The sequence below is a fragment of the Pelodiscus sinensis genome, chromosome 1, assembly GCF_049634645.1.
Source record: "Pelodiscus sinensis isolate JC-2024 chromosome 1, ASM4963464v1, whole genome shotgun sequence".
NCBI classification, from domain to species: Eukaryota; Metazoa; Chordata; order Testudines; family Trionychidae; genus Pelodiscus; species Pelodiscus sinensis.
The window spans coordinates 201,298,907-201,321,353 of NC_134711.1; the positions used below are offsets into that span (position 1 = coordinate 201,298,907).

The following is a 22,447-nucleotide window of genomic DNA, read 5'->3' on the forward strand; positions in this document are numbered from 1 at the left end:
TAGAACATCTAATGCTAAAGAAATTTGATTTTAATCTGCTCCAGAGATTATTTAGAGATAATATACTCAAACACATATCACATCTATGAAAACAGTTAACAAAAATCAATTGCAGTCAGAATATACACATGGCTACTCTGACGTACCGATGGGTGTACTATTGTTGTTCAGCCATTTACAATGCTATTTAGTGGAATTTGGGCATCTAGCCCCCACGAGGTCTTGGTTTGCATGGGGGGGGGGGGGGGGAGAAGAGGGGAGAGAAGGGAGTTAAAAAAAACCTCACACTGAAATTTATTACTAGGAACTTGCTTACAAGTAGTAGCATAGGATCTACTTGCTTCTGAGAAGCAAGATTTCTCATTGTCTGAGCAATGCCTGATTAAGTTATGTCTTCACTAGGGATGTTAAATATTGGTTAATTGAACAGTCGATTAACTTAATGAATTCTTATCGGTTACTCGACTATCGGTTAATCTCTGGGGGTGGGGCTGGCAGCCAGTGTGCTCCGGTCTCACTCCCAAGTAGCCCCCTGCCACTCCATGCTACTGCCTCTGTATCAGGCAGCAGAACAGGATTCCAGGTGGGAGCAAGCTCCCCTTGCAGACCAGCTGCCCATTGCCCCTGCTGCTGCCTCTGATACAGAGGCAGCAGCGCAGGGTAATAGTAGCTCCTGTCCAGGGTGGGGAGAGGGCTGAGCTCCTGGATCTAGCACAGGCAGGAACTGAGCCAGGCTACCTGCCCGCCAGGCTCCTAAAACACTTTAAATGCAGAGCCACAGCAGGGGTAAGTCCCAGACCTAGCACAACCTAGGACCAGAGTATAACTTTAGAAAAAAAAGGTTCAATATTTGACTCTTACAATAAAAAAAAAGTAATAGAAATCATGATATCTATTCATATTTGGTATAAAACTTACAAGATTGTCCAAATGATTTAGGATCCACTGTATCATTGACTATTAGTCGTTTAAAGTTTTATCCTTTGTCCTGGGTTAATTTTTCAGAAGCCAATTCTGTTCCAAAATTTTAAAGCATCTGCACTTTTGGTTTAATTTTCTAGAATTTAAGAGTGAACAACATAGGTTTCTACTGGTAATTCCATTCTCATGGAAGATGGATTATCCTTAGATATTACATTCACATTCCAAGTTAAATGTCATTTTGTGTAGCCTTGCAAATTGAGGTGTTCTTTCAATGGACACCATGCATACAAGCCCTTGCACAGAGCACAACTGCAGATTTGGGACCTCACTCCACCATTTCTTAGCCTGGGAACAAGTCTGTAGGTGTTGAGACACAATTTTCAATGGACTATGCAGTGAAATCTGTATACAGTACTATTGATCCTGAACTTCTCAATATTAAATGAAGCAATAAAACCACCATGTTAGTATAGCACAGTTCTCAGTAATTCTACACCTTTCAACAGTAACAAGGAGTTTTAATAACAGCAACGTTATTGGTTAAAAAATGTAAATGTACATAATCTTTTTTGGTAATTGCAAAACTGGGTTATATACTTACATGTGTTTTACTACAATCATTCTCTATTTTACTTTCATCTTTTCGCACTACAGACTTCTACACTATTTGCCTTCTATACAATTTGAAAAACTTTTACAATTTATGAATACTCACCAACTTCACCTGAAGTCTTTACTATACCAAGATTGTCCCTTAGCCAACGAACAACAGCACCAGCTATAGCAACAGAGCCCTAAGGAAACAAAAACAAACAGTCATACACTGAGTTTACTAATTTCCAGAAAGGACAGACAAAAATGCCTTTATATCATCTTTGCAGATCTATGACCTTGGAACTGGCCAACCCCATCTCAGAGGAGTCTCAGGACTTTTCTGAAATTATACTTTGGAGCCACAGGCAGTCCAGTGGCCGGAGGAGTGTCAGAGCATAGTGGTGTGGAGAAGTCAACATTACTCCAGTTACTCCAGTTCTCTTACCACATGGAGAGATTTTCCCCTATTGAAGAAGAATTTTCAAGATGCTAGTAAAAATGGCCCAGGTCCTTAAGTGGTCGTCACATTTGGACTTCAGTGAACACAGTGGTGAGGTCTGAATGTCTCATGTATCCCAACTTAAGTCCTTCAAATTCTGAAGGTACAAAGGTGTGCTAAACTTCAGTACCATGAATAGTTCCACTGACTATTCATGGTGATTACTCATGCCCTTGCTATTTGGCAGATCAAATGTCTAAGACCATTAGAACCTTCCCACAGATTTGGTAGATGCTCCTGATCTTTCAGACATTTACTCTAAAAACCCACAGCATTAGATGACAAAGCAATACCTAGTCACACCTGCCCTGAGTGAAGAGGATTAGTTAAAGGTAACAGTGTATATCTAGGAATGGAACAGAAATATATGACTTTTTCCATTTAAGACTTTCTACATATACAGTGAATTGTGATAAGGCTGGAAATATTTTGACACAATTCTGTTTTATTCTGCCATCTTCTGGAAGAGATTTTCTGATTTAAGATTCCAAGAATGAAAAGAAAAAGCAAGGCAAAAAGTGAGGGGGGCCATTGCCACATCTACTTACTTCTAGTGCATAACATACAGGTTTGTCTCTTCCCAGTTTGTAAGCCACTGTGGTTAGAAGGCCATGGTCAGACAATACAGGCTAAAAAATATAACATGGATCAGCCATCACTTGCTTGAACTGGACAAGTCAGGAATCACATTTCTATAAGAAATTGCATAAATACTATAAGATAGTCAAATTAGAAGGGGAGGCCCTTATTTATAAAGAATAAAAAAAAAACATGCAGAATCTTTAGTGTAACAGGTAAGTAAGCTTAAGAAACTAAATGAGCCAATGTTTCAGCACAATTCCCAAACAGCAACCCATGGAAATGTGTTACTTAATGCACATTTCCACCAGGTTCTTCACAGCAAAGAAGAACCTGGAGGCCTGCAGAACCAGCTGATAAGAAGCACCAGACTCAAGCATAGCTGCCTCTAGACTGGAAGTGCAAGGCAAGAAGAATTACCAAGAAAACAGGGGGAAAGGCAATGCAAGTAGTCAAGTTGTGCTGCCAAGTGAGCAGAAAAGGAGCAGATGGCTAAGAGAAGAGAAGCAGTTTGACTGAAAAATCTTATTTAGCAAGAGAAGCAGTTTGACTGAAAATATACACACTCCTAGCAAGCTATTTCCAATTCAAGCAACCAACCTTTTGTCCTGTATTGCAGAGCAAGAAACATCCTGTACCATACCTGTAGTGATAAAAAAGAGGCATAAAATAAACAACCAGAAACTGAAGATGAACATCTTTGACAGTCATTTATCAAAGCTGAGTTATGAACATGGCATGATAAGGAAACTTAATATAGCAAGCCATTACCACCACCTCACAATTATTCTAGGTTTGAGTAACTTGTCAAATGAGCTCTGTATAAGTCTTAGTTGAATTCTGTCTCAAACTTCTAAGTGAATAATTAAGAAGGGCCGTTTGCAGAACTTGCAACAGGAAGAGATTTTCATTAAGAGGAGAACATTTTCAGAAATACCACACAATAGGAAGAACACATTTTCAAATTCTCTAAGAAAATATGTTGACAAACATGTTTATAAAAACCTATGGTAGGTTTTTAATCATATGGAATTAAAAACTACCATGAAAAATATCCTTGTAAGAACCATGCAGGCAACAGGTTAACGCAAAATATTAATTTATGAAGTATTTTGACAGAACAATATGCCCGATATGCAAGTATGCATCTAGGGAAAAAAAGAAAAAGCTCATTGAGTAGAAGACAGTTAAATGGCAAGTGGAGGTTAATAAGCAAAGGACACCAATCAAAATTCAACTATGAACACACTTTCTTATGTTGTGAGAGAAGCCTATTTTATATTCAAGGTTGGCTTGAATCTGGGTCAGGACTAAAATTCGGCCTAACTCACCTAAAGCTAGTACGTCAAATAATTTTTCTAACCAGATCTCTGTACTGCAGCTGGATATGTAGAGTCCCAGTGGCTGGGACTCAGACTATGCTTGGCTCTGCCACTAGCCTGCCCAATGACTGTGGCCAAACCAAGTCATCCCTGTGCCTCAGTTTCCCTATCTATACAAGGAGTAAAATAACTTTCCTTCCTTCAGATTTACTGATGAAAACTATTTGTAAGTGCTAGCACTCGTTACCTGTCTATAGGAGCATCTGAATTACAAACTCACGTGGCCAACAATTCCTATCAACGTTTTCCTTAAAACAAAAGCCCCCCCCCCCCCCACACACACACAGAGCAAGGAAAATAGACAGCAGAAAGCTTTATTAACCTAGTGTTAAGGTTGCTCAAATATAGCTTGTGCTCCTCCAGAATGTCTAAGTCATCAGAACTCAAACCTGTGGAAAACAGGAAATAATGAATTAAAGTAAATGTCTGTGCGACTTTAAACTCTGTCCCACTGGAGTTGTCAATAGTCACTGGGAATTATCTGCATGCACTGCGCTAGATGTAGCTGATTCAACTGTTAAGGAAAAAGTTGCAGTATCTTTAAAGAAATGTGCTTGTGATACGAGGTGATCAGATGTGAGGCCCTCTCTGATCCAGGTGTCCAAAAGAAAAAAAGGGCATGTACGTAGTAGCAAGAGGTTCCTGGTCAACTGGCAGGGAGGATCCCATAGGTTAGATATATGCACAACTATATTTACCAGAAGGTGGCATTTGAGGTATCTGCCAAGAGCCAACTGGAGGTCAAAGTGTAAGATAATTCCTTAAACATCATACAATCAGTACTTAAAATTATGTTCTTAAGGTACGAGAGCTAAGGCAGGTCAACAAAAGATGATGAACATGCTCCTGTTAGGTAGGAAGGAAAAGACACCTCTCTTTCTCTGGCTAATCATGTGCACATTGTACGTTGTCTGTTTCTACATTTTGAGCTGAATTCACAATTTCTTGTTTAGCAATTGACAAGAAAGGGACACACAGGAACACAGAACCTGCAGGACAGGCCTTCTGTTTATGAATAAAGATAAGAGGTTTTGGGGCTGGGTAATAACTGGGAGGTACAGGAAAAATACGCCTGATGTTTTGCACTGAGGCGGCAAGCTAACAATGTGACTTCTCATGAATGACAATTACAATCAAGGTTGGCTGCAGAAAGCTGAAGAGATCTGGGGTAAGCTTTTCCCTGTAAGTCATAACAGTAACTAGTTGGGTCAATCTAAGCTCTAGATTGTGTGTTTTTTATTTCATACAGTTACTATTTATTTCTACTTGCTACCACTCAAATCTCTAACTTTATTAAATAAACTTTTCCTTGTTTCCACTATGCAGACTCATCCAAGTGCCACGTGTTAAGCAGAGCAGTGGTCTGAGGTGTAACTGGTAAACTGGGGTGTACGGTTTCTTCAGAAGCTGTGAATACTGAGGCTGGCCAGTGGACGATCCAGGGAGATGCTCGGAGATTGCAGGTTAACAGCAGGCACAACAGAAGGACGGTGGAGCCTGTGCAGGCGGAGGGGGCAGTGCTTGTGTTGCCCATGGCTGGTGGTGGCAAGGAGCTGACCCACAGCAGGCACTCACAAGGGTTCTTACTGCTAAAGGCAGGTAGTAGGGAGGCGCTTCATAATCCTGGGAAGAATCACAAACCTTGGGTGATCCAGTATGCCTCATTTCAGTGCTGCATTGTGTAGGATGTGTCACTAGCAGGGCTGTGCAATGGGGACCAGTTAGTAGGGAAGAAAGAATAGTTTGATAGGCTAATGACGGAAAAGTGAAAGTAGAGCTTTTAATGGCATTGGATTTATAAGAATGAAGGGGATGAAGGTGCTTAGTAGGTATGGGAGTCTCTGTAGATTAGGCTAAAGATACAAGGCTGATGTAGGCAACTCCTGTTCAGTACAAGCCAAAAGCAAAGTGGAAATACATGGGCTTATTGGGGCATTGCTTAAAGAGGGCAGAGTTAAGGCTGCACGGGCAGGTATTTTAACTCAGTATGTACTGTTTTTCACAAATATGAGTTTTGCTGAACAAGACATTCTGGAAGGGCACGAGCTATTGCTGGGCAACTTTAACCAAGTCAATTTTTCTTCTCATTTATCAGTGTTTTAAAAAAGGAAAAGACTCAAGGACGGACAGTGGAATTGCAGACAGCTGCGTTCAGAAATCCAGCTTGCCCCCCTTACTTTGATTATATTTTTTCAGCCCTGAACGTATTTGAGTTAACTTACGTATTTTTTGCTTGTCCATCCTTGAAACACATTTGTCCAACTAAAGCAGCAGATTGGTCACCCAAGCACTGAAAAGAGAGCCATGTTCTTAGCACAGAAGTGCATATGAATCACAGTGTAACAATAATAACCTTTAAATAAATTTATTCTAGGACTATAAGTCCAATTTGGGTCAAATGCAAATGCTGTAAATAAGAGCAAACACAAGTGATGTCTTCATCTACAGTCATTCCTTTTTCTCTCTACTGAAACTACTAACAAAAGGTGCCACTAGTTAAGATAGCAATTAGTTTAGTGTGATAAAGTACAGTATCCGCATTATTGGCTAAATTCTCAGTTCGCAACATTTGTGCAGGTAGATCTGATGAGTTATCCATTTAGATTGTTTACTTACTGTTAAGAGTGCTAAATTTCCATGGGACTATTTGAGAGAGTTCCATTGCTAACATACTGTACTTTTTGCATGATGAAGCCTTAATTCAGTAATTCATAATGGTCTTCATTATTAGTATAAGATAGCAAGTACAACATTGTATTTGTTTAAAATGAATCCATTTTATTGCAAATATAAAATCAATTTTCTAAAATAAACAGTTTAGTTTTAAGGCGTATCCAGTAAAGGTATCTCTACACAGAACCAAGTTCTCACACCAGAAAACAAATTGAAGAACTCACCCCAGAAATTGGCACACCTGTCAAGGCTCCAGATGTCTGGCAAAAATACAGAAAGACAAACTTTAGCTTATTTCACACTGCTTGCGTAACAATTAACATTTAAAGCAAGAAAGGAAAGACTCTCCAGTTTTTAAATGGAGAAATGCATGCTTCAGGAGAGGGCAGAAACAGTTGCAGCAAAGACCCCCTTGTATCAGAATGTGTAACAACTTAAAAGCAAAGCGTGTTGCTGCCATTTTAAAAGACTGCCTTTAAAATAAAATAAAAAGTTAGTGTTTAAAAGAGAAATGGCACTTAAAGAGCTTCAACAATACTAAAAGCTTGCCTCTTAGCACAAGCAAGGTACTGTATTCTGTTGAAGAAGCCAGCTTGCAACAATGCTTTTCCTTTCACTCAGAGGCACTCCACAAAAATAGCATAAGCCCTTTCTTGTGTTTTTACATGTTATTTTGTTATCAATGTCAAATGACGTAACAACTGTGATGGATAAAAATGGCATTTTTAGATCAGAGTCAGATTACTAATTTCAAGATCAAGATTTTTCCACTGACAGAAACCCATAAAGTGTCATCAAGGGCTACGTTACATGGCCCAGTTCCCATTGGACTTCACCTCATAACATGATCGCATCTCTTCAAAGCTACTCCAATTTATTCCTCTACCAGTCAGTCAGCTACATCTATCATAGTGAATACAGATAATTCCTAGTGGCTAAATTCACCAGAGAATAGTTTTCTTAGGGCATCTCTACACAGATGCTTCCTACAGCAACAGAAGACATTTTACCATCAATGTAGGCAATCCACCTCCCCAAGAAACATTCCCCATAGGGAGAGGTATGATGTGTGGCTTCTTCCCCTCTGTAAAACGCAGGAGAGTAACATTAAGGCAGAACTTGAAAGCATCAATATGAGATCCAGCAGATCCTAGTGCTTCGAGGGAATTTGGCTCACTACAGCATCATGGTTTGTGTGTGCACAGGAGCTCTGTTTAATCCATCAAAACAAGTTTAAAAGCAAAACAATAAACAGCAACATTTATGCCATAGCCTAAAACAGAGAAATCCAGAATCCAGTTTTAGTGTTTTCTGTATATACTTTAACTGTATATAGAAAACTCTTACTAAAAAAATAAGAAATAGAATGTGATTGGTGTTATGCTAGTATGTGGCCTGTAACAATGACATTCAATGAGTCAGGTTGAACCTCTCTAGTCTGGCAACATCTGTGAGTTGGCATGATTTTAGTTATCCAGATGTCTGCTTATCATGGGTGAGGCCAAGTTTCCCATTGTCCTATAAAGTTTGTTTACAGCCACCAGTTCTGCACTCAGTGTTCTGTGCTGTTATTTAGCTCTAATTTATCCCTAAATGTCTTCTAAGAGCTTAGTAAGTGTTGGTAGTGCTGCTGGACAATATTGACCTCCTGTGGTCCAGAAAATTCTCTGGTTCGGCACCAGTCAAGTCCTGAGGGTGCCAGACCAGAGAAGCTCAACCTGTACTACAAATGTAAGTCAGGAAAGTGCCTATTACAAGTGATTATGATAAGGTGGTTCAACAAGTAAACAAGGACAGAGGTATTATTTTAAGATCACAGTGTTTTCAATCTAAGCAGCACTTAAAAAAAATCACTATGGGCTAAAGTTTCTTCAGCTGTATTTCTGTAAATGGCCATAAGCATCAATACCTGTCATAATTAAGATATCCTTTGCTTTTATTAAAAAGAGGGTTCTTTCTGGTGCTGTGACAGTACATTTTCATTGAAGCCATGCATAAGACATGACAGTGCATTTCCAGTTGTGGAATCTACTGAGATTTCATAACTCCCCTTTTCACTGATTGGGCTTTTTGGTTGTTTAACTTTACAAACCTTTATTCTATTACATTGAAATACTATGTGTTGTTCTCATCACATAGCCAGACATAACTGTTTCTCTTTAAAGATATGAAATTGCCAAGCTTTCAAAATGTATGCCAACATACTAGTACAGCTGGTCACTTAACAGTAATGTCTCAACATGGAGACAGGTGCCAGATCTGTTAGTTTTACCAATGTTACTCTACATGCCTCTCAGTAAATGGAAATGCACCGTATCTGAACAGAATGGATGAGACATAACTTGTGGACAGCCTAATGAATGTCTCTACTCACCAAGCTAGCAGACATTTTCTACAGTCAGCAAGAAAAAAAGAATAGGTAGGAAGGAGGAAGACAGACAAAAAGTTCATAATCAGCTAATCTGTCTCACTTCCCAGGAACAGGTTCATCTCTTCTTCCAATTGCTGCATTGGTTCAAATCAGAATAAAATTTACTGTGTTCTAACACCTTCAAATCAGTAGAAGCCAACTAAGATTACTAGTACCATTTACATTTTATAGCCTGGTTTAAAAAAGAAAACCTCCAGATTTTTTTTTAATTAAGCACAGTCTCTTTCCCACTGCATGCCCATATTCAGCAATCACTTCTGATGTAAGATTGTGGCAGCTGCTCTAAAAGCACCGATTGATTACAAAACTCATCAGCACCGCTCCTCTAATATGATTTTGTATTAGGAAGTTTACGGACATTTAGTCCTCAAAAAAGGAGGCAATCCAAGATGGTATAGGATGAACCTCCCAAATCCAGGACTCTCTGGTCCAGCAGGGCCAAGGATGTTGCTGGACCAAAGAGCCCCAGAGCAACATGGGCTGGGGAGCCCCCACACAGGACGGAACCCCCAGCATTAATGGGGCCAGGCAGTGACCTGGGGAGCCTCCAGAAGGAATCCCTGGTGTCAGCAGGGCCAGGCAGCAGCCAGGGAGCTCCAGCCTGGGTCATGGAAGCCCTGGCACTAGACCATGTGACTGGTGAGTCCTGGCCCCAGCGGGGGAACCCCTGGTTGCAGCTGGGCCCCAGCCAGGAACCCTGAGAAACCCTCAGTGGCAGCAGGGCTGGGATGACTAGGCAGCCACCGCTGGAGTACCCCCAGCGGAAGCAGGTTGGTGCAGGTGGGCGGGTGGAATCCGCAGTGGCACCAGGGCAGCCCCAGTAGTGGGGTCAGGGTAGTCAGGAGGACCCAGCTGGGGAACCCCTGGTGGCAGCGAGACCCCAGAGAACACCCTGTGGCAGCAGGACCAGCAGAGGCAAAGGGTCCCGCTGGGAACCCAGGAGACCCTGGGCAGGCAGCAAGATGGGGAGTTATGGGGGACCAGCATTAGTGGAGCCAGTGGCACGACAGTGAGTCCTAGGGAGAGGAGCCTGGGAGAGGGGCAGCCAGCAGGTAAACACTGACCTCCCCTGGTTTGGAACAGCTCAACTTCCAAGGGGTGTCGGACAGAGGAGGTCCAACCTGTACTTGCATTTCTTCCAATTCAGGAGAACCTAATCAAATCCTTTATTTAATCCCACAGGGATGGAACACTGTATGGGACCTATCCAGTATTCCTGCAAATGCTAAGGCTCACATAGAAGCAGCTCTTGGGAGTTTTGGCTGTTGTAGTGACCCCAGGAAGGGCACTGTTTGAATTTGGATTATTAATTTTCATCTATGAACAACAGATGAATTCACCTTCTACTTATCAAAATTCATTAAGTAATTCACAATAAGAATTAGATATTTAGGAGTCTCAAAAAACCCTTTTAACGCAATTATTAGTTTAACACTCTAGAAAAAGATACTTCTGTGATCTGCAACTATCTTAATTTGACATACTACTAAAAAACACTAACAAATGCTACATCTGATTCATACCATTAGAGAAGGTAACCCATTTGTTCTAGAAAAGTAAAGTAGAGAGCTTGTTTTTAATCCACATAAAGTCCTTCAATCCACACCCACCAAAACTATTTCTCCAAGAGTAAGTTTAAGAAAACATACCATCAAACCATAAATCTCAGAAGAACTCCGCACTTTTGGTAGTATTTCCATAGGAACATCAAAGAAACTGAAAATAAAATAATCCAACATAACTAAATGCAAAGTAATAGCAAAATTATTTTACACGTTCTACTTTGAGATAAGTTTAAAGGGAATTTTGATGATTATATCTTAGGATCATGACCTAAAGAACTTACTAGTAAGATGTGAGTGGAATGTTTGTGAAGCAATATTTGCTTTTGAGTATTTTATAGACAGATACCTTTGGAAAATCATTCCTATTTTGAAATAAAAGAAAGTGGATGCATGCTAGAGATTCAAAGTATTTAAGTTTAACATGTAAAGAAATGAGAGACACAATACAACACTTAAGTAATATGCTGAAGGACTAGTCAGATAACTCAGAAATCAAAGGTAAACTACTAATATTTAATATGCACTTCTGTGCACCAATATTTCAATACTGAAAGACAGGAGGATCTGGACTCTTCATTAATCCAAGCAATAATCATGTAGATATTTACAGATAATAAACCCTACTTGTTATAGTCATAATAAGTGCAACTAATCGCTTTTCTTAATCACAAATGAGAGCAGACAAGCATTGATGGAGGAGTCTTATTGTGAAAAGCACAATTAATGTCTGTCTTTATACAGGATTGGCTAATACCACTATTTCAATAGATTTAAATGGAAAATTAGACTTACTGGCAGAGTTCAGAATCCCACTCCAAGGAATGAATGTTGAACAACATTGTTCTACTGGCATTGGTTACATCTGTACAATGAATCCCTCCATTCTTCCCACCTGTCAAACTCTGGAAAAAGGAACCAATAATATTAGTAAAAAGAAAAGATTAGTCAACAGTTTAAATCAGTGTTACTTAACACATGGTCCATGGGCCGCATGCGGCAGTTTGGATTTGTGTGGGGCTCAACTTGTGGCAGTCAACTTGTGGCAGTCTTCTGTTGATATGCGTTTTAGTAGTTAAATTCCTGGACTTTCATTGCTCATTAAAAGTGCTGTCACATAGATGGAAATTGGATCAATATTGCATTTTATTAAGCAGAACTGACTTAAATGCATGTTGTACAGTTTGGCCCTAATCTTTGTATTCATGCCCATCAGTGAGAAAGAAGCTGTTTGCATATTTATTTGCATGTATATGCAACCACACTTAAGTTACAGCACATGCTGAGGACCGCATCAGGGTATCTACACTGTATTACTCTTTCAAAAGAGGAATGCAAATGCAGCTGAGCGAAATTGCAAATGAAGCACAGATTTGAATTTCCTGCGCTTCATTTGCGTAACCGCATCCGGGCGCTATTTCGAAATACCCTATTTCGAAAAGAGAAACTGTCTAGAAGCAGTTATTTCAACAGAAAACTCCTTCTAAAATGAGGTTTAAGGGTAATTTCGAAAGAAGGGTTCTCTTTCAAAATAACCGTGTCTAGACAGCGTCTCTTTATTCGAAATAGGGTATTTCGAAATAGCGCCCGGATGAGATTATGCAAATGAAGTGCAGGAAATTCAAATCCGCGGTTAATTTGCAATTTCACTTAGCTGTATTTGCATTCCTCTCTCAAAAGAGGAACGTGGTGTAGACAGACCCTCACTGTGGCTCCCAGGGCTTCCAAAATTGAGTAGCCCTGGTTTAAACAAAATAATCCAGTATTTGCGAACTAGTAACAGGAGACAGTTTGAAAAACCACATAGCTTAATAGTTAAGAGGAAATCAAAGTATTTTGAAAACTAGAAATAGTACTTTCATACTGTTAAGGTAAATTGGAATTTTGCTATCTTTGCAAACTGAATTAAGAGCTAGAGATTTATGTCCACAATGGATGGAATATATAGCGCATAGGAACAAAACAGGGATTACAAAGGATACACATCTTGTGTACGTTTTAATTTCTCCTCCACTTATCTGGTCTAAAGAAGCTGATTTTTTTTCCTTTAAAAAAATATTTAAAAAAAAGGGGGGGGGGGTTAAATGAACTCACACATACATACCCATATAAGCCATGAGTCAATGGTACCAAACATAGCTCTCCCATCATGAACAGCCTTCCTGATCTCTTCCACATTATCTAGGAGCCACCGAAGTTTCACTGCACTGAAATATGTGCTAAGTGGAAGGCCAGTCTTAGCCTGCAAGAGAGTTATTTAGGACATGCCATGAGTTAATCCCTTCCAGTGACTACTGTACTTGTCTGTGAAGTTAGGGGAAGAGGAAAAAAAAAAACCTCAAAAATAAGGTTTACATAAAGAATCTTTTCTTCTTTTTTGAAAAAGAACGAGCATTCTGAGAACTGTCACACTCACCCAAACAAAAGACGAAACACATCTATGAACAAATATCACAACCGCTGATCACTTTACAGTTCAAAAACCTTCCACATGGCAAGGAGATACAGGCATATACAGACATCATACATTTATGATAGCTACCTGCAATCAGACAGCAAACACTGATGTTGCAAAGAGCAACCTGACACTGAAAGGATGAACTTTCAGTTGCTTAGCTGTAAAGCTACAAATGTAAGTTCATATGCTGATTTACTGACTCACTCCTACCAAGTGTACCTAGAACAATGCAACAGCACAGGATTTGGCAAGAATACAGCTTGAAAGGAAGATAGATTCTCATGAAACAGCTTCTCAATTCACAGATTGGCCTTATTAAATTAATGCTATGAATTATTCTAATCTATATATTTTAGAAGTGTGCATCTATCTGTCTATGAGTCCATTTGTTCAAGAACTCCCCCTAAATAGTAAGAGTTAGGATCACCAAGTTTGGCATGCAGTTTCTTCTTATCCTAACCTAAAGCAAGATCAGATTTGGTTGTGCCAGGAAAATATGAAAGAGCCCGGAACGGGAATGTTTTCTCACATGGAAAGGGAAGGGGATGATTGTAGGAAGAGCTATATGCCCACTGACCCCTGGAGGCAGTGAGCACTGGGAACAGCTATACTACAGAACAGTGGTCATCATCCAGTAGATTGGGATCTACCAGTAGATCTTGGAGCCTCTGACAGGAGATCCTGACTGGTTTGGACAGAAAGGCGCTGTCATTCTCACAGACACACACTGTCCTTCACTCTCATTTCCCATCCCAACACATATGTGTGGGGGGGGGGGGTTGTTGTTACTTCTTTTACTGCTTGCACAGTGGGTTATTTTTGGTTTTAAACTGGTCTGTGCATTTCATTATTTTCATTTCTCTCTTGTACTTAAATTTAAGTCTTTGGGTAGTGAGTTCTAAAATGCCTAACCTGTCATGGCTGCAGTAATTATCCCTATGGTAATTGCTACTCCAGGAAGTGGCTGGCATGTCGCTGCAGCCCCTGAGAAAGGCAGAGCAGGGGGTCTTCATACACTGTCCTTGCCTACAGACACCATTCCTACAGCTCCCATTGGTCAGTAATGGGGAATCATGGTCAGTAGATGAGGGGCAGCACATGGTGCCCTGGAGCCATTACTGTACATGCCAACTGCTTTCAGGAGTGGTGCAGGGCCAGGCCAGGAGTAAGTCTGCCATAACCCCACTGTGCCACCACCAGGAAGCTGTTTCAGTTAAGTGATGCCCAGCCAGAGGCTGCATCCTGAAACTCTGTCCAAGTCCTGAACCCTCTCCTATATCCAACCTCTTGTCACAGACATGAGTTCTCCTGCAACCAAACTCCTTCTTAGAGCTTGCTCCCTGAAACCCAATCCCCCACCCTTGGCTAAGCCCAGAGCCCAAACCACATTCTGAACCCTTTGGTCAAAGACTAGAGGCTGCACTCCAACCTCCTACCCCAGCCTGGTGAAAGTGGATGAGGTTTGGGGAGGAAGGGGATGGAGTGAGCAGTGCGAGGCCTCCGTGAAGGGGTGGAGCCTCAGAAATGGTGGGAAGGAATCAGGGCAAGGCTATTTCGGTTTCAAGTAGATCTTACATTACACTTAAATTGAAAATGTGATCTTGTGGTTAAAAAGGCTGGAGACCACTGCTACAGAGTGCAGCAGCAGCACCAGCAAGAGAGTGCCAAGCTGGGGACAGGGCTTCACATGGACATTGGAAAGGGAAAGTAGCCTGTTGCCCCAATTTCCCTTTCCCCAGCCTTCAGCTGCAGTGCCAGATGGGGAGTGGGGAGCCCCACCAGCCAGCAGCCCCACCACAGCCCGCCCTGGGATTACCTCTGGAGCTGGCAGTGCATCCCCAGTTGTCCCCAGGAAACACTTTGGGTGGGGAGCCATGAACCAACGTCTGGCAGCCCCTTCCCACCCTCAGGAGACACTGGGCACGTGTGAGATCCTGCCCTCTCAGCTCCCCACAGAGTAGACACCGGGCTGGTGGAGCAGTGCTGGGAGAAGGCAGGAACCAATATGCATTGGGATCCAGGTTTAAACCAGCTTTCTGTGCATGCTGGCTCTGTGGAGCCACCTGTCCACCTCCCCACCCCCCACTTGCTGCCTCAGAAGGGCAGTGTGTGTGGGGGGGGAGGGAGCGGGAGAGGCAGATGGGAGCCGGTGCTGCTGCCCTACGCTGATGCCTCTGTATCCGGGACTTCAGTCCCGAACCTCCCTCAGGCGTCCTTTAGGGAGAAAGGGTGACTGAAATTCCCCCCTTCAATTCTTATGGGGGCATTGCTGACTGTTCCCCTTCATCACGGAGTGAAGGAAAAGTGCAAAGTTTGCTACATTCCTCACTTTGGCTGGGGAATGCAGGAAGCAGATGAACCTGGATCTGCCCTAGCCAGGGGGCATACCCTCCCCTGGCTGTGCCCGCGGGAGCTGCAGCGGCCAGTGAGGGGTGATTCTCATCTGGCACCAAGGTACTGCAGTGAGAGAGGGCTGAGACAGTACTCTCCCCACGGTGAAGCTTACATACTGAACCTCTAATCCCCAGCCCCATGCCAGAGCAATGGTTTAAATTAAGAACAAAAAATACTGAGTTAAGGACTCAAGAAACACTGGGTACATCTTCTAGTAATTAAAATTTAATATCACAAATATAGGATGGGCAAGTAGATTAAAGACAAGATTAACTCCTATTTCAGCGGAAGCCCGAACTCTGAGTTCAGCGTGTTTAAGATAGGGGTTCTGGTACATTATACTCATGACTCAAATAGAGAATAATTAATACACAGACTATTTGGAAATGTTAACTTAAAACACTACAAAATGGATATTCTAGAAAAAGCCCTTACCTTAAAAAAGGATTTATTCTGCCCTGGAATTATTTTAAGAAGTCTCTCAACTGTTTGCTGAGTTCTCAGGTCAAGCCACACTATAAATCAAAACACAGAAAACACAAAAAATGTTTCATACTACAATCACCATTTGCTATTTGTAATATCCAAAGAATAGCAGAACTGCACAGTTTCTTGCTAACATCCTTAATGTCATTAAACTGACAGTAATATTAATAGAGGAAAAAACAACAATTAAAGTAATATTCATTTGCATATTTTTATATCATTGTAAAGCATAGAAGGGACATTCTGTTTGCAAGACTAACTGGTCCATAACCTCACAACATGACTTTCTACAAAGAGAGACTACCAAGACTCTATTTTTTGTTTCTCCATTTATTTGTGAATACAGAGGTCAAAAGCTTAATAGATTACTAGAAAACCAATGCCATTCAACTAGAAGGCTTAAAGTACACAGTAGGTTGATTATTTACCATTTCTGTGTGAATGCTCAACTTCAGCCGTGTTAAAGAACTACTGATGCTCAGCTTTACCTAATATTAAGTCTTCAATGTTACACACTTGAACATTAAACACAAAAAGCTACTTGGAAGGAAGAACTTAATCCTTCTCTCTCAAAGCAATCCCAAGTTCAGGTGCCTGAAAGTTGTTAGGACCCTTCAATCCTACAGCAAAAGCTGCAGACTGAAAGACAAAAACCAAGCTGTGAATATGATATTTTGCTGAAACCCTATTAAAAGATGTATTAAGCTAAGGTTTTGAAGTGACAGCTCATCTGATAGAATATTTAATTGGAATATGTTTTCTGTATAAATAAGAACGGCCATACTGGGTCAGACCAAAGGTCCATCTAACCCAGTACCTGTCTTCCAACAATGGCCAATACCAGGTGCCCCCAGAGGGAGTGAATAGAACCAATAATCATCAAGTGATCCCTCTCCTGTCATCCATTTCCAGCTTCTTACAGAGAATAGGGACACCTTTCCTACCGATTCTGACTAATAAGCACTGATAAAGTCATGGAGGTTAGGTCTATCTAGTTTTTTTTGTTTAAACCCTGTTAAAGTCCTGGTCTTCACAACATCCTTTGGCAAGGAGTTCCACAGGCTGACTATATACTGTGTGAAGAAAAACTTTCTTTTGTTTGTTTTAGATCTGTTACCTATTAATTTCATTTGGTGACTCCTAATTCTTATGTTATGGGAACAAGTAAATATTTTGTCCTTATTCACTTTCTCCATATCGGTCATGATTTTATAGACCTCTATCATATCCCACCTTAGTCTCTTCTTTTCTAAGTTGAAAAGTGCCAGTCTTTTTAAATCTCTCTTCATATTGCACCCATTCCAAACCCAGTCATTTTTGTTGCCCTTCTCCGAACCTTTTCCAGTGCCAATATATCTTTTTCTGAGATGAGGCAACCACACTTTTATGCAGTATTCAAGCTTTAGGCATTCCATGGACTTATATAGAGTCAATAAGTAATTCTTCATCCCCTTATTAAAGATTCCTAACACTGTTTTATTTTTTGACTGCTGCAACACATTGTAGACAGTTGTCCGAAAACATCCACTCAATGACTCCAACCAAGACTCTCTTGAGTGGTTGTAGCTAAATTAGTCCCCACCATTCTGTATGTATCGTTGGGATTATTTTTTTTTTTCAAATGTGCATTACTTTGCAATTATCAACATTAACGTTCATGTGCCATTTTGTTGATTGATCACCTAGTTTTATGAGATCCTTCTGATGCTATTCAGTCTGATTTGTTTTTACCTATCTTGATCAGTTTAGTACCATCTGCACATTTTGCCACCCCACTATTTACGCCTTTCTCCAGAACATTTCTAAATAGGTTGAATAGGATTGGTCCCAGTACAGACCTTGGGAGACGCTACTAGTTACCTCTCTCTGGGTACGTCTACATTTGCTCCCTAGCTTGGACTAGGGATGCAAATGCAGACGAGCGAAGTAGCTAATGAAGCCAGGATTAAATATCCCGCGCTCCATTAGCGTGATCTCGCCGGCACGCTAGTTCGCATCACAACTGATTAGAACCAGGAAGTGCATGCCAGGACATGTTAGTTTGAACCAAAGTCCTTGGTTCGAACTAACGTTACTCCTCATTTTTTGATCATGCTAATGGAGCGTGGGATATTTAAATCCCAGCTTTATTAGCTAATCTGCTCGTCTGCATTTGCATTCCTATCCCAAACTAGGAGCAAATGTAGACGTACCTTCCTTTCTGAGCACTTACCATTTATTCCTACTCTTTGTTTCCTGTCTTTTAACCAGTTATCAATCCATGGGAGAACCTTCTCTCTTATCCCATAACAACTTACTTCTCTTAAGAAACTTTGGTGGGGACCTCGTCAAAGGCTTTCTGGAAATCTAAGAACTCTTTTAGCCACTGGATCCCCCCTTGTCCATATGCTTGTTGACCCCCTAAAGAACTGTAGTAGATTAGTAAAACATGATTTCCCTTTAAAGAAACCATGTTGACTCCCCTCCCCCGCCCCCAACAAATTATGTTCATCTATGTGTCTGACAACGCTATTCTTTACTATAGTTTCAACTAATTTATCTGGTGCTGATGTTAGACTTACCAGTCTGTCATGGCCAGGATCACCGCTAGAGCTCTATTTACATATTGGTGTTACATAAGCTATCTTCCAGTCATTAGGTATAGAAGATGATTTAAAGGATAGCTTACAAGTCACAGTTAATAATCCCACAATTTTACACTGGAATTTTTTCAGAACACTTCGGTGAACGTGATCTGGTCTCTGTATAATTGCAGCATCAGTGGCTGCAAGCACACAGCTTTTGGAAAAGGCCATTATTATTATTAGCTTCTAGCAAGATTTACATGGGATTTCTAAAAGTCTGTCAGCACAACTGTAGCAAGGTTATACTGAAAGGAACAGCATACAGTTTCTTTAAGTTTATAAACACCAGTTAGGCACTGTGATCCATACCAATAGCATTGTAGAGGGGCTCTCCAGTTACCTTGTCCCAAACCACAGTTGTCTCTCTCTGATTGCTGACTCCAATAGCTGGAAGACAAAGGAGAAAAAAAAAAGTTACATTTTAGAGATTTTTGGAGGACAGGAAGGGAAGAAAGGAACTGAAAGATTTTTTTTGGGGGGGGGGGGGGGGAGATGTATGTCTTTTACATTCTTGGTATATAGGGATGTAAGTGGCTAGTTGAATAGTTGCTTCCCCCCTCGCTGCCTCTACCTGGCAACTCTTAACACATTTATAAAAGGCAGAGCTGCAGCAGAGCTCTGTAGTTTTCCCCTTTATTGATTAATCGAATAGTTGATGGAAATTCAATTAACTACTCAATTAGCTTATTAAATGCAATTTAACATCTCTACTGGTATACCACTTCTCTATCAATTAAAACAAATTAACTGCTGTACATCCCTTATTCTTCTATTTGGTCTTCACAAACTAATACAAAGAAACTAAAGTTTTGTAAGAGCAGGCACAGCATAATATGATCAATATTTCATCCATTAGCTGCCTAACCTCTTAAACCCAGGATAGAACATTTTATTTGGTCTATTTTGAAAAAAAGACAAAAAAGGCACACTGCTAGTAAGTGTCAGCAATATCATATTTTCCAAAAATGCAGAGCTTTAGACATAGTTTTAAACTCCTGCTTCCTTTCTAATCACTAACTTTATTATCAGAAGATCTGACCTTTACCAGTCCACAAAGCATATTCTGAAAAGCAGCTAGTTAAACAAAAGAAATAGCAGCAATACCTTTTATGTTGGTGATGTCTATGTTTAGTTGGTTCAATTTCTCACATGTTTTCTCCACACATTCATAAACGGACTGCAAGATTTCCTTTGGATCCTGCTCCACCCATCTTTAACATGAGACAGCAATCAGAATAGAACCAAAACATGAAGCAGGTGTTACTCTTAGAATTCTTATTCAGCTCTCAATAAATGTATTTCATAGAGTCACATGCTCAGACTATTAAAAAGTATTAGAATGAACTCAGCTTGAATAATCATAAAAGTTATTAAAATGGTTAAACAAACACTTTCTATGTGATGCAGAATATGCTTGGGCATTCTGATGTGGAATAAGAATAAGTTGACTAGAGGTGAAAACTATCAGGCTGCTTGATTAATCATTTAAGTCCCGTCGCTTGCTCTTACCACAGCTGTGGGCTCCTAGCATGGTAAGGGTCCTACCACCTGGTCCTACCACAGCCAGGACTGCTCTGGCCCAGCATGGTTGGTCACCATCAGAGTTAACCGGCAAGGGTCAGATACCCAGTAAGTACACTGGGGTAAAGCCTCATGCTTACTGGTAAACATCTGTGGTAGTCAGCATTTTTAGACAAAAAGCCAAACCAACAGAAGAGACTGTTTTCATTCTTCTACAGATATACATATAACTGCCTGAGTACAGAGGGGAGAAAAGTGTCTGGGGATAACACCAAGTAAACAACACAGAAAATTTAGAGCTAGAGAGTAACTTGTGCAGACGGGCAGATGACCGTTTTGCGGGGCCCTGGGCAGCATAATTCCACGGGGCCCCCCCTTTGCCACGGCGCATGAGCAGTAATGCCATGTGCATGCGCGGGGCTTTTTGAAGCGCGGGGCCCGGTGCGGCCGCCCCGTTCGCCCTGCCCTAAATCCGCCCCTGTGTGCAGACCTCATAGGTGAAGTTGACAAATGTAAATGTAGGCAAGTCAATCAAGAAAATGACTAGTTTTACCATTTTAAACAAGACTAGACAGTGATAAAGAATTGGCCAGCAACTATTCTGAGGACTGAACTTTTATAAAGCTTTTAAAGAATTAACATTACTTCCATTAGGCCACACAAAGGAGGGTTTTTAATTGTTGTTTTTTAAAAAGCTTTTATTAAATTATCCTTTCCTACCACATTAAAACATTTGCAACGGATTCCATATTCTGAACAGATTACTCTCTGGCTTCAGTTGTAACTATTCATACATAGATCCTATTAAATAGGCTTTTGCCATACTGAAAGACACAAAATGAATCAAAGATACACAGAGATCATACCCTTCTTTAGGAAATTTCTGTTTTATTTCCACTTGATGGTGACTCAGGAGCTCTGCTGTTTTTGCATTAAAAACCTGCAAATAAAAGGATACATATTAAATAATTTGTATGCCTACAAATAGGACCCTTACATTGAAATAAGCTATGCAATTTGTGCTATGCAAATTGCATAGCTTATTTCAATATGATTTCAAAATAAGGCGCTATTCCGAAATGTCCCTTATCCCTTGGGCAACGAGATTTACAGGGACGTCGGAATAGCACTCTCCGTGGTGCATGAAGAGTGCGGGGCCCAAGCAGCCGCTTGCGCCACTTGCTCCACGCGGCAGCTTGGCTGAGCAGTGCAGAAGTCAGCCGAGCAACACGGCACGAGGCAAAGGGGGATGGGTGGTGACATTCATGGCCAGGGGGCAGAGACTGGAGCCGCTGTCACACCACACGTCACCGCCTCCCACCATAGTGCTCGGCTGACTTGTGTGCTGCTCAGCTGGGCCGCTGTGGGGTAGCAAGCGGCCGTTTGGGCTCCCCCATGGCGGCCCGGCTGAGGGGTGCAGAAGTCAGCCAAGCACCATGGCGGGAGGCAAAGGTGGGCGGGGTGGTGACATGCAGTGTGACAGCGGCTCCAGGCTCCGCCCCCTGGTTGTGAACGTCACCTCCCCGCCCCCCTTCGCCTCCTGCCGTGGCGCTCAGCTGACTTCTGCGCCACTCAGCCAGGCCGCTGCGTGGGAGCAAGTGGTGCAAGCGGCCGTTTGGGCCCCATGCTCCCCATGCAGCTCAGCCTCCCAGAGGGAACAGCCAGCATTTCAGCATTAGAGTCTCAGACATTGGGCTTTATTTATTTATATGTTACACACACACACACACACACACACACACACACACACTCCCCGGGTTATGTACAAGATAGGGACTGTAGGTTTGTTCTTAAGTTGAATCTGTATGTAAGTCGGAACTGGCGTCCAGATTCAGCCACTGCTGAAACTGATCAGTTTCAACAGCAGCTGAATCTGGACGCCAGTTCCAACTTACATACAGATTTAAGTTAAGAACCCCAGGCATCCCCAAGTCAGCTGCTGCTGAAACTGATCAGCGGCTGATTCCAGGAAGCCCGGGGCAGGGGCTTCCTGTAGTCAGACACTGGTCAGTTTCAGCAGCGGCTGACTTGGGGACGCCTGGGGCAGAGCAGCTGGGGTGCTGCTGGGTTGGTCCAGTAGCGCCGAGGAGCGGTGCTGCGGGACCAACCGGCAGCGCCCCACCTGCTCTACCACAGGCCCGGGGCTTTGCTCCGCTTCTCCCTAGTCTGCTGGGGGGAGGGGTGCACTAGCTGCATCCCCCCCCAGCAGACCGGGGAGACGCTGAGCAAAGCGAGGAGGACCCAGGTGGGACGCGGCGCTGATCTGGCTCCTCTGCCCCCCCAGCAGACCAGGCAGAGGCAGAGCAGCTTTTCTCGCCCC

At 41.8% G+C, this 22,447-nt stretch overlaps 1 protein-coding gene across 3 annotated transcripts in view; it reads right to left on the bottom strand.

Annotated features, from left to right (window-relative positions):
* GK (glycerol kinase) overlaps positions 1-22,447 on the bottom strand; it is a 49,142-nt gene that overhangs the window by 21,536 nt on the left and 5,159 nt on the right. For 2 of the 3 annotated variants that reach the window (XM_075913273.1, XM_075913275.1), the window contains exons 2-14: positions 20,994-21,067; positions 19,711-19,817; positions 18,916-18,993; positions 15,932-16,011; positions 12,749-12,886; positions 11,440-11,549; positions 10,732-10,798; positions 9,026-9,043; positions 6,876-6,911; positions 6,201-6,268; positions 3,197-3,239; positions 2,566-2,646; positions 1,640-1,718 (exon numbers count right to left, since the gene is read on the bottom strand). In XM_075913273.1, the coding sequence (XP_075769388.1) occupies positions 1,640-1,718; positions 2,566-2,646; positions 3,197-3,239; positions 6,201-6,268; positions 6,876-6,911; positions 9,026-9,043; positions 10,732-10,798; positions 11,440-11,549; positions 12,749-12,886; positions 15,932-16,011; positions 18,916-18,993; positions 19,711-19,817; positions 20,994-21,067 (979 nt within the window). The remainder of the gene's footprint in view (positions 1-1,639; positions 1,719-2,565; positions 2,647-3,196; positions 3,240-6,200; positions 6,269-6,875; positions 6,912-9,025; positions 9,044-10,731; positions 10,799-11,439; positions 11,550-12,748; positions 12,887-15,931; positions 16,012-18,915; positions 18,994-19,710; positions 19,818-20,993; positions 21,068-22,447) is intronic. The other variant, XM_075913274.1, reaches the window with a different exon arrangement.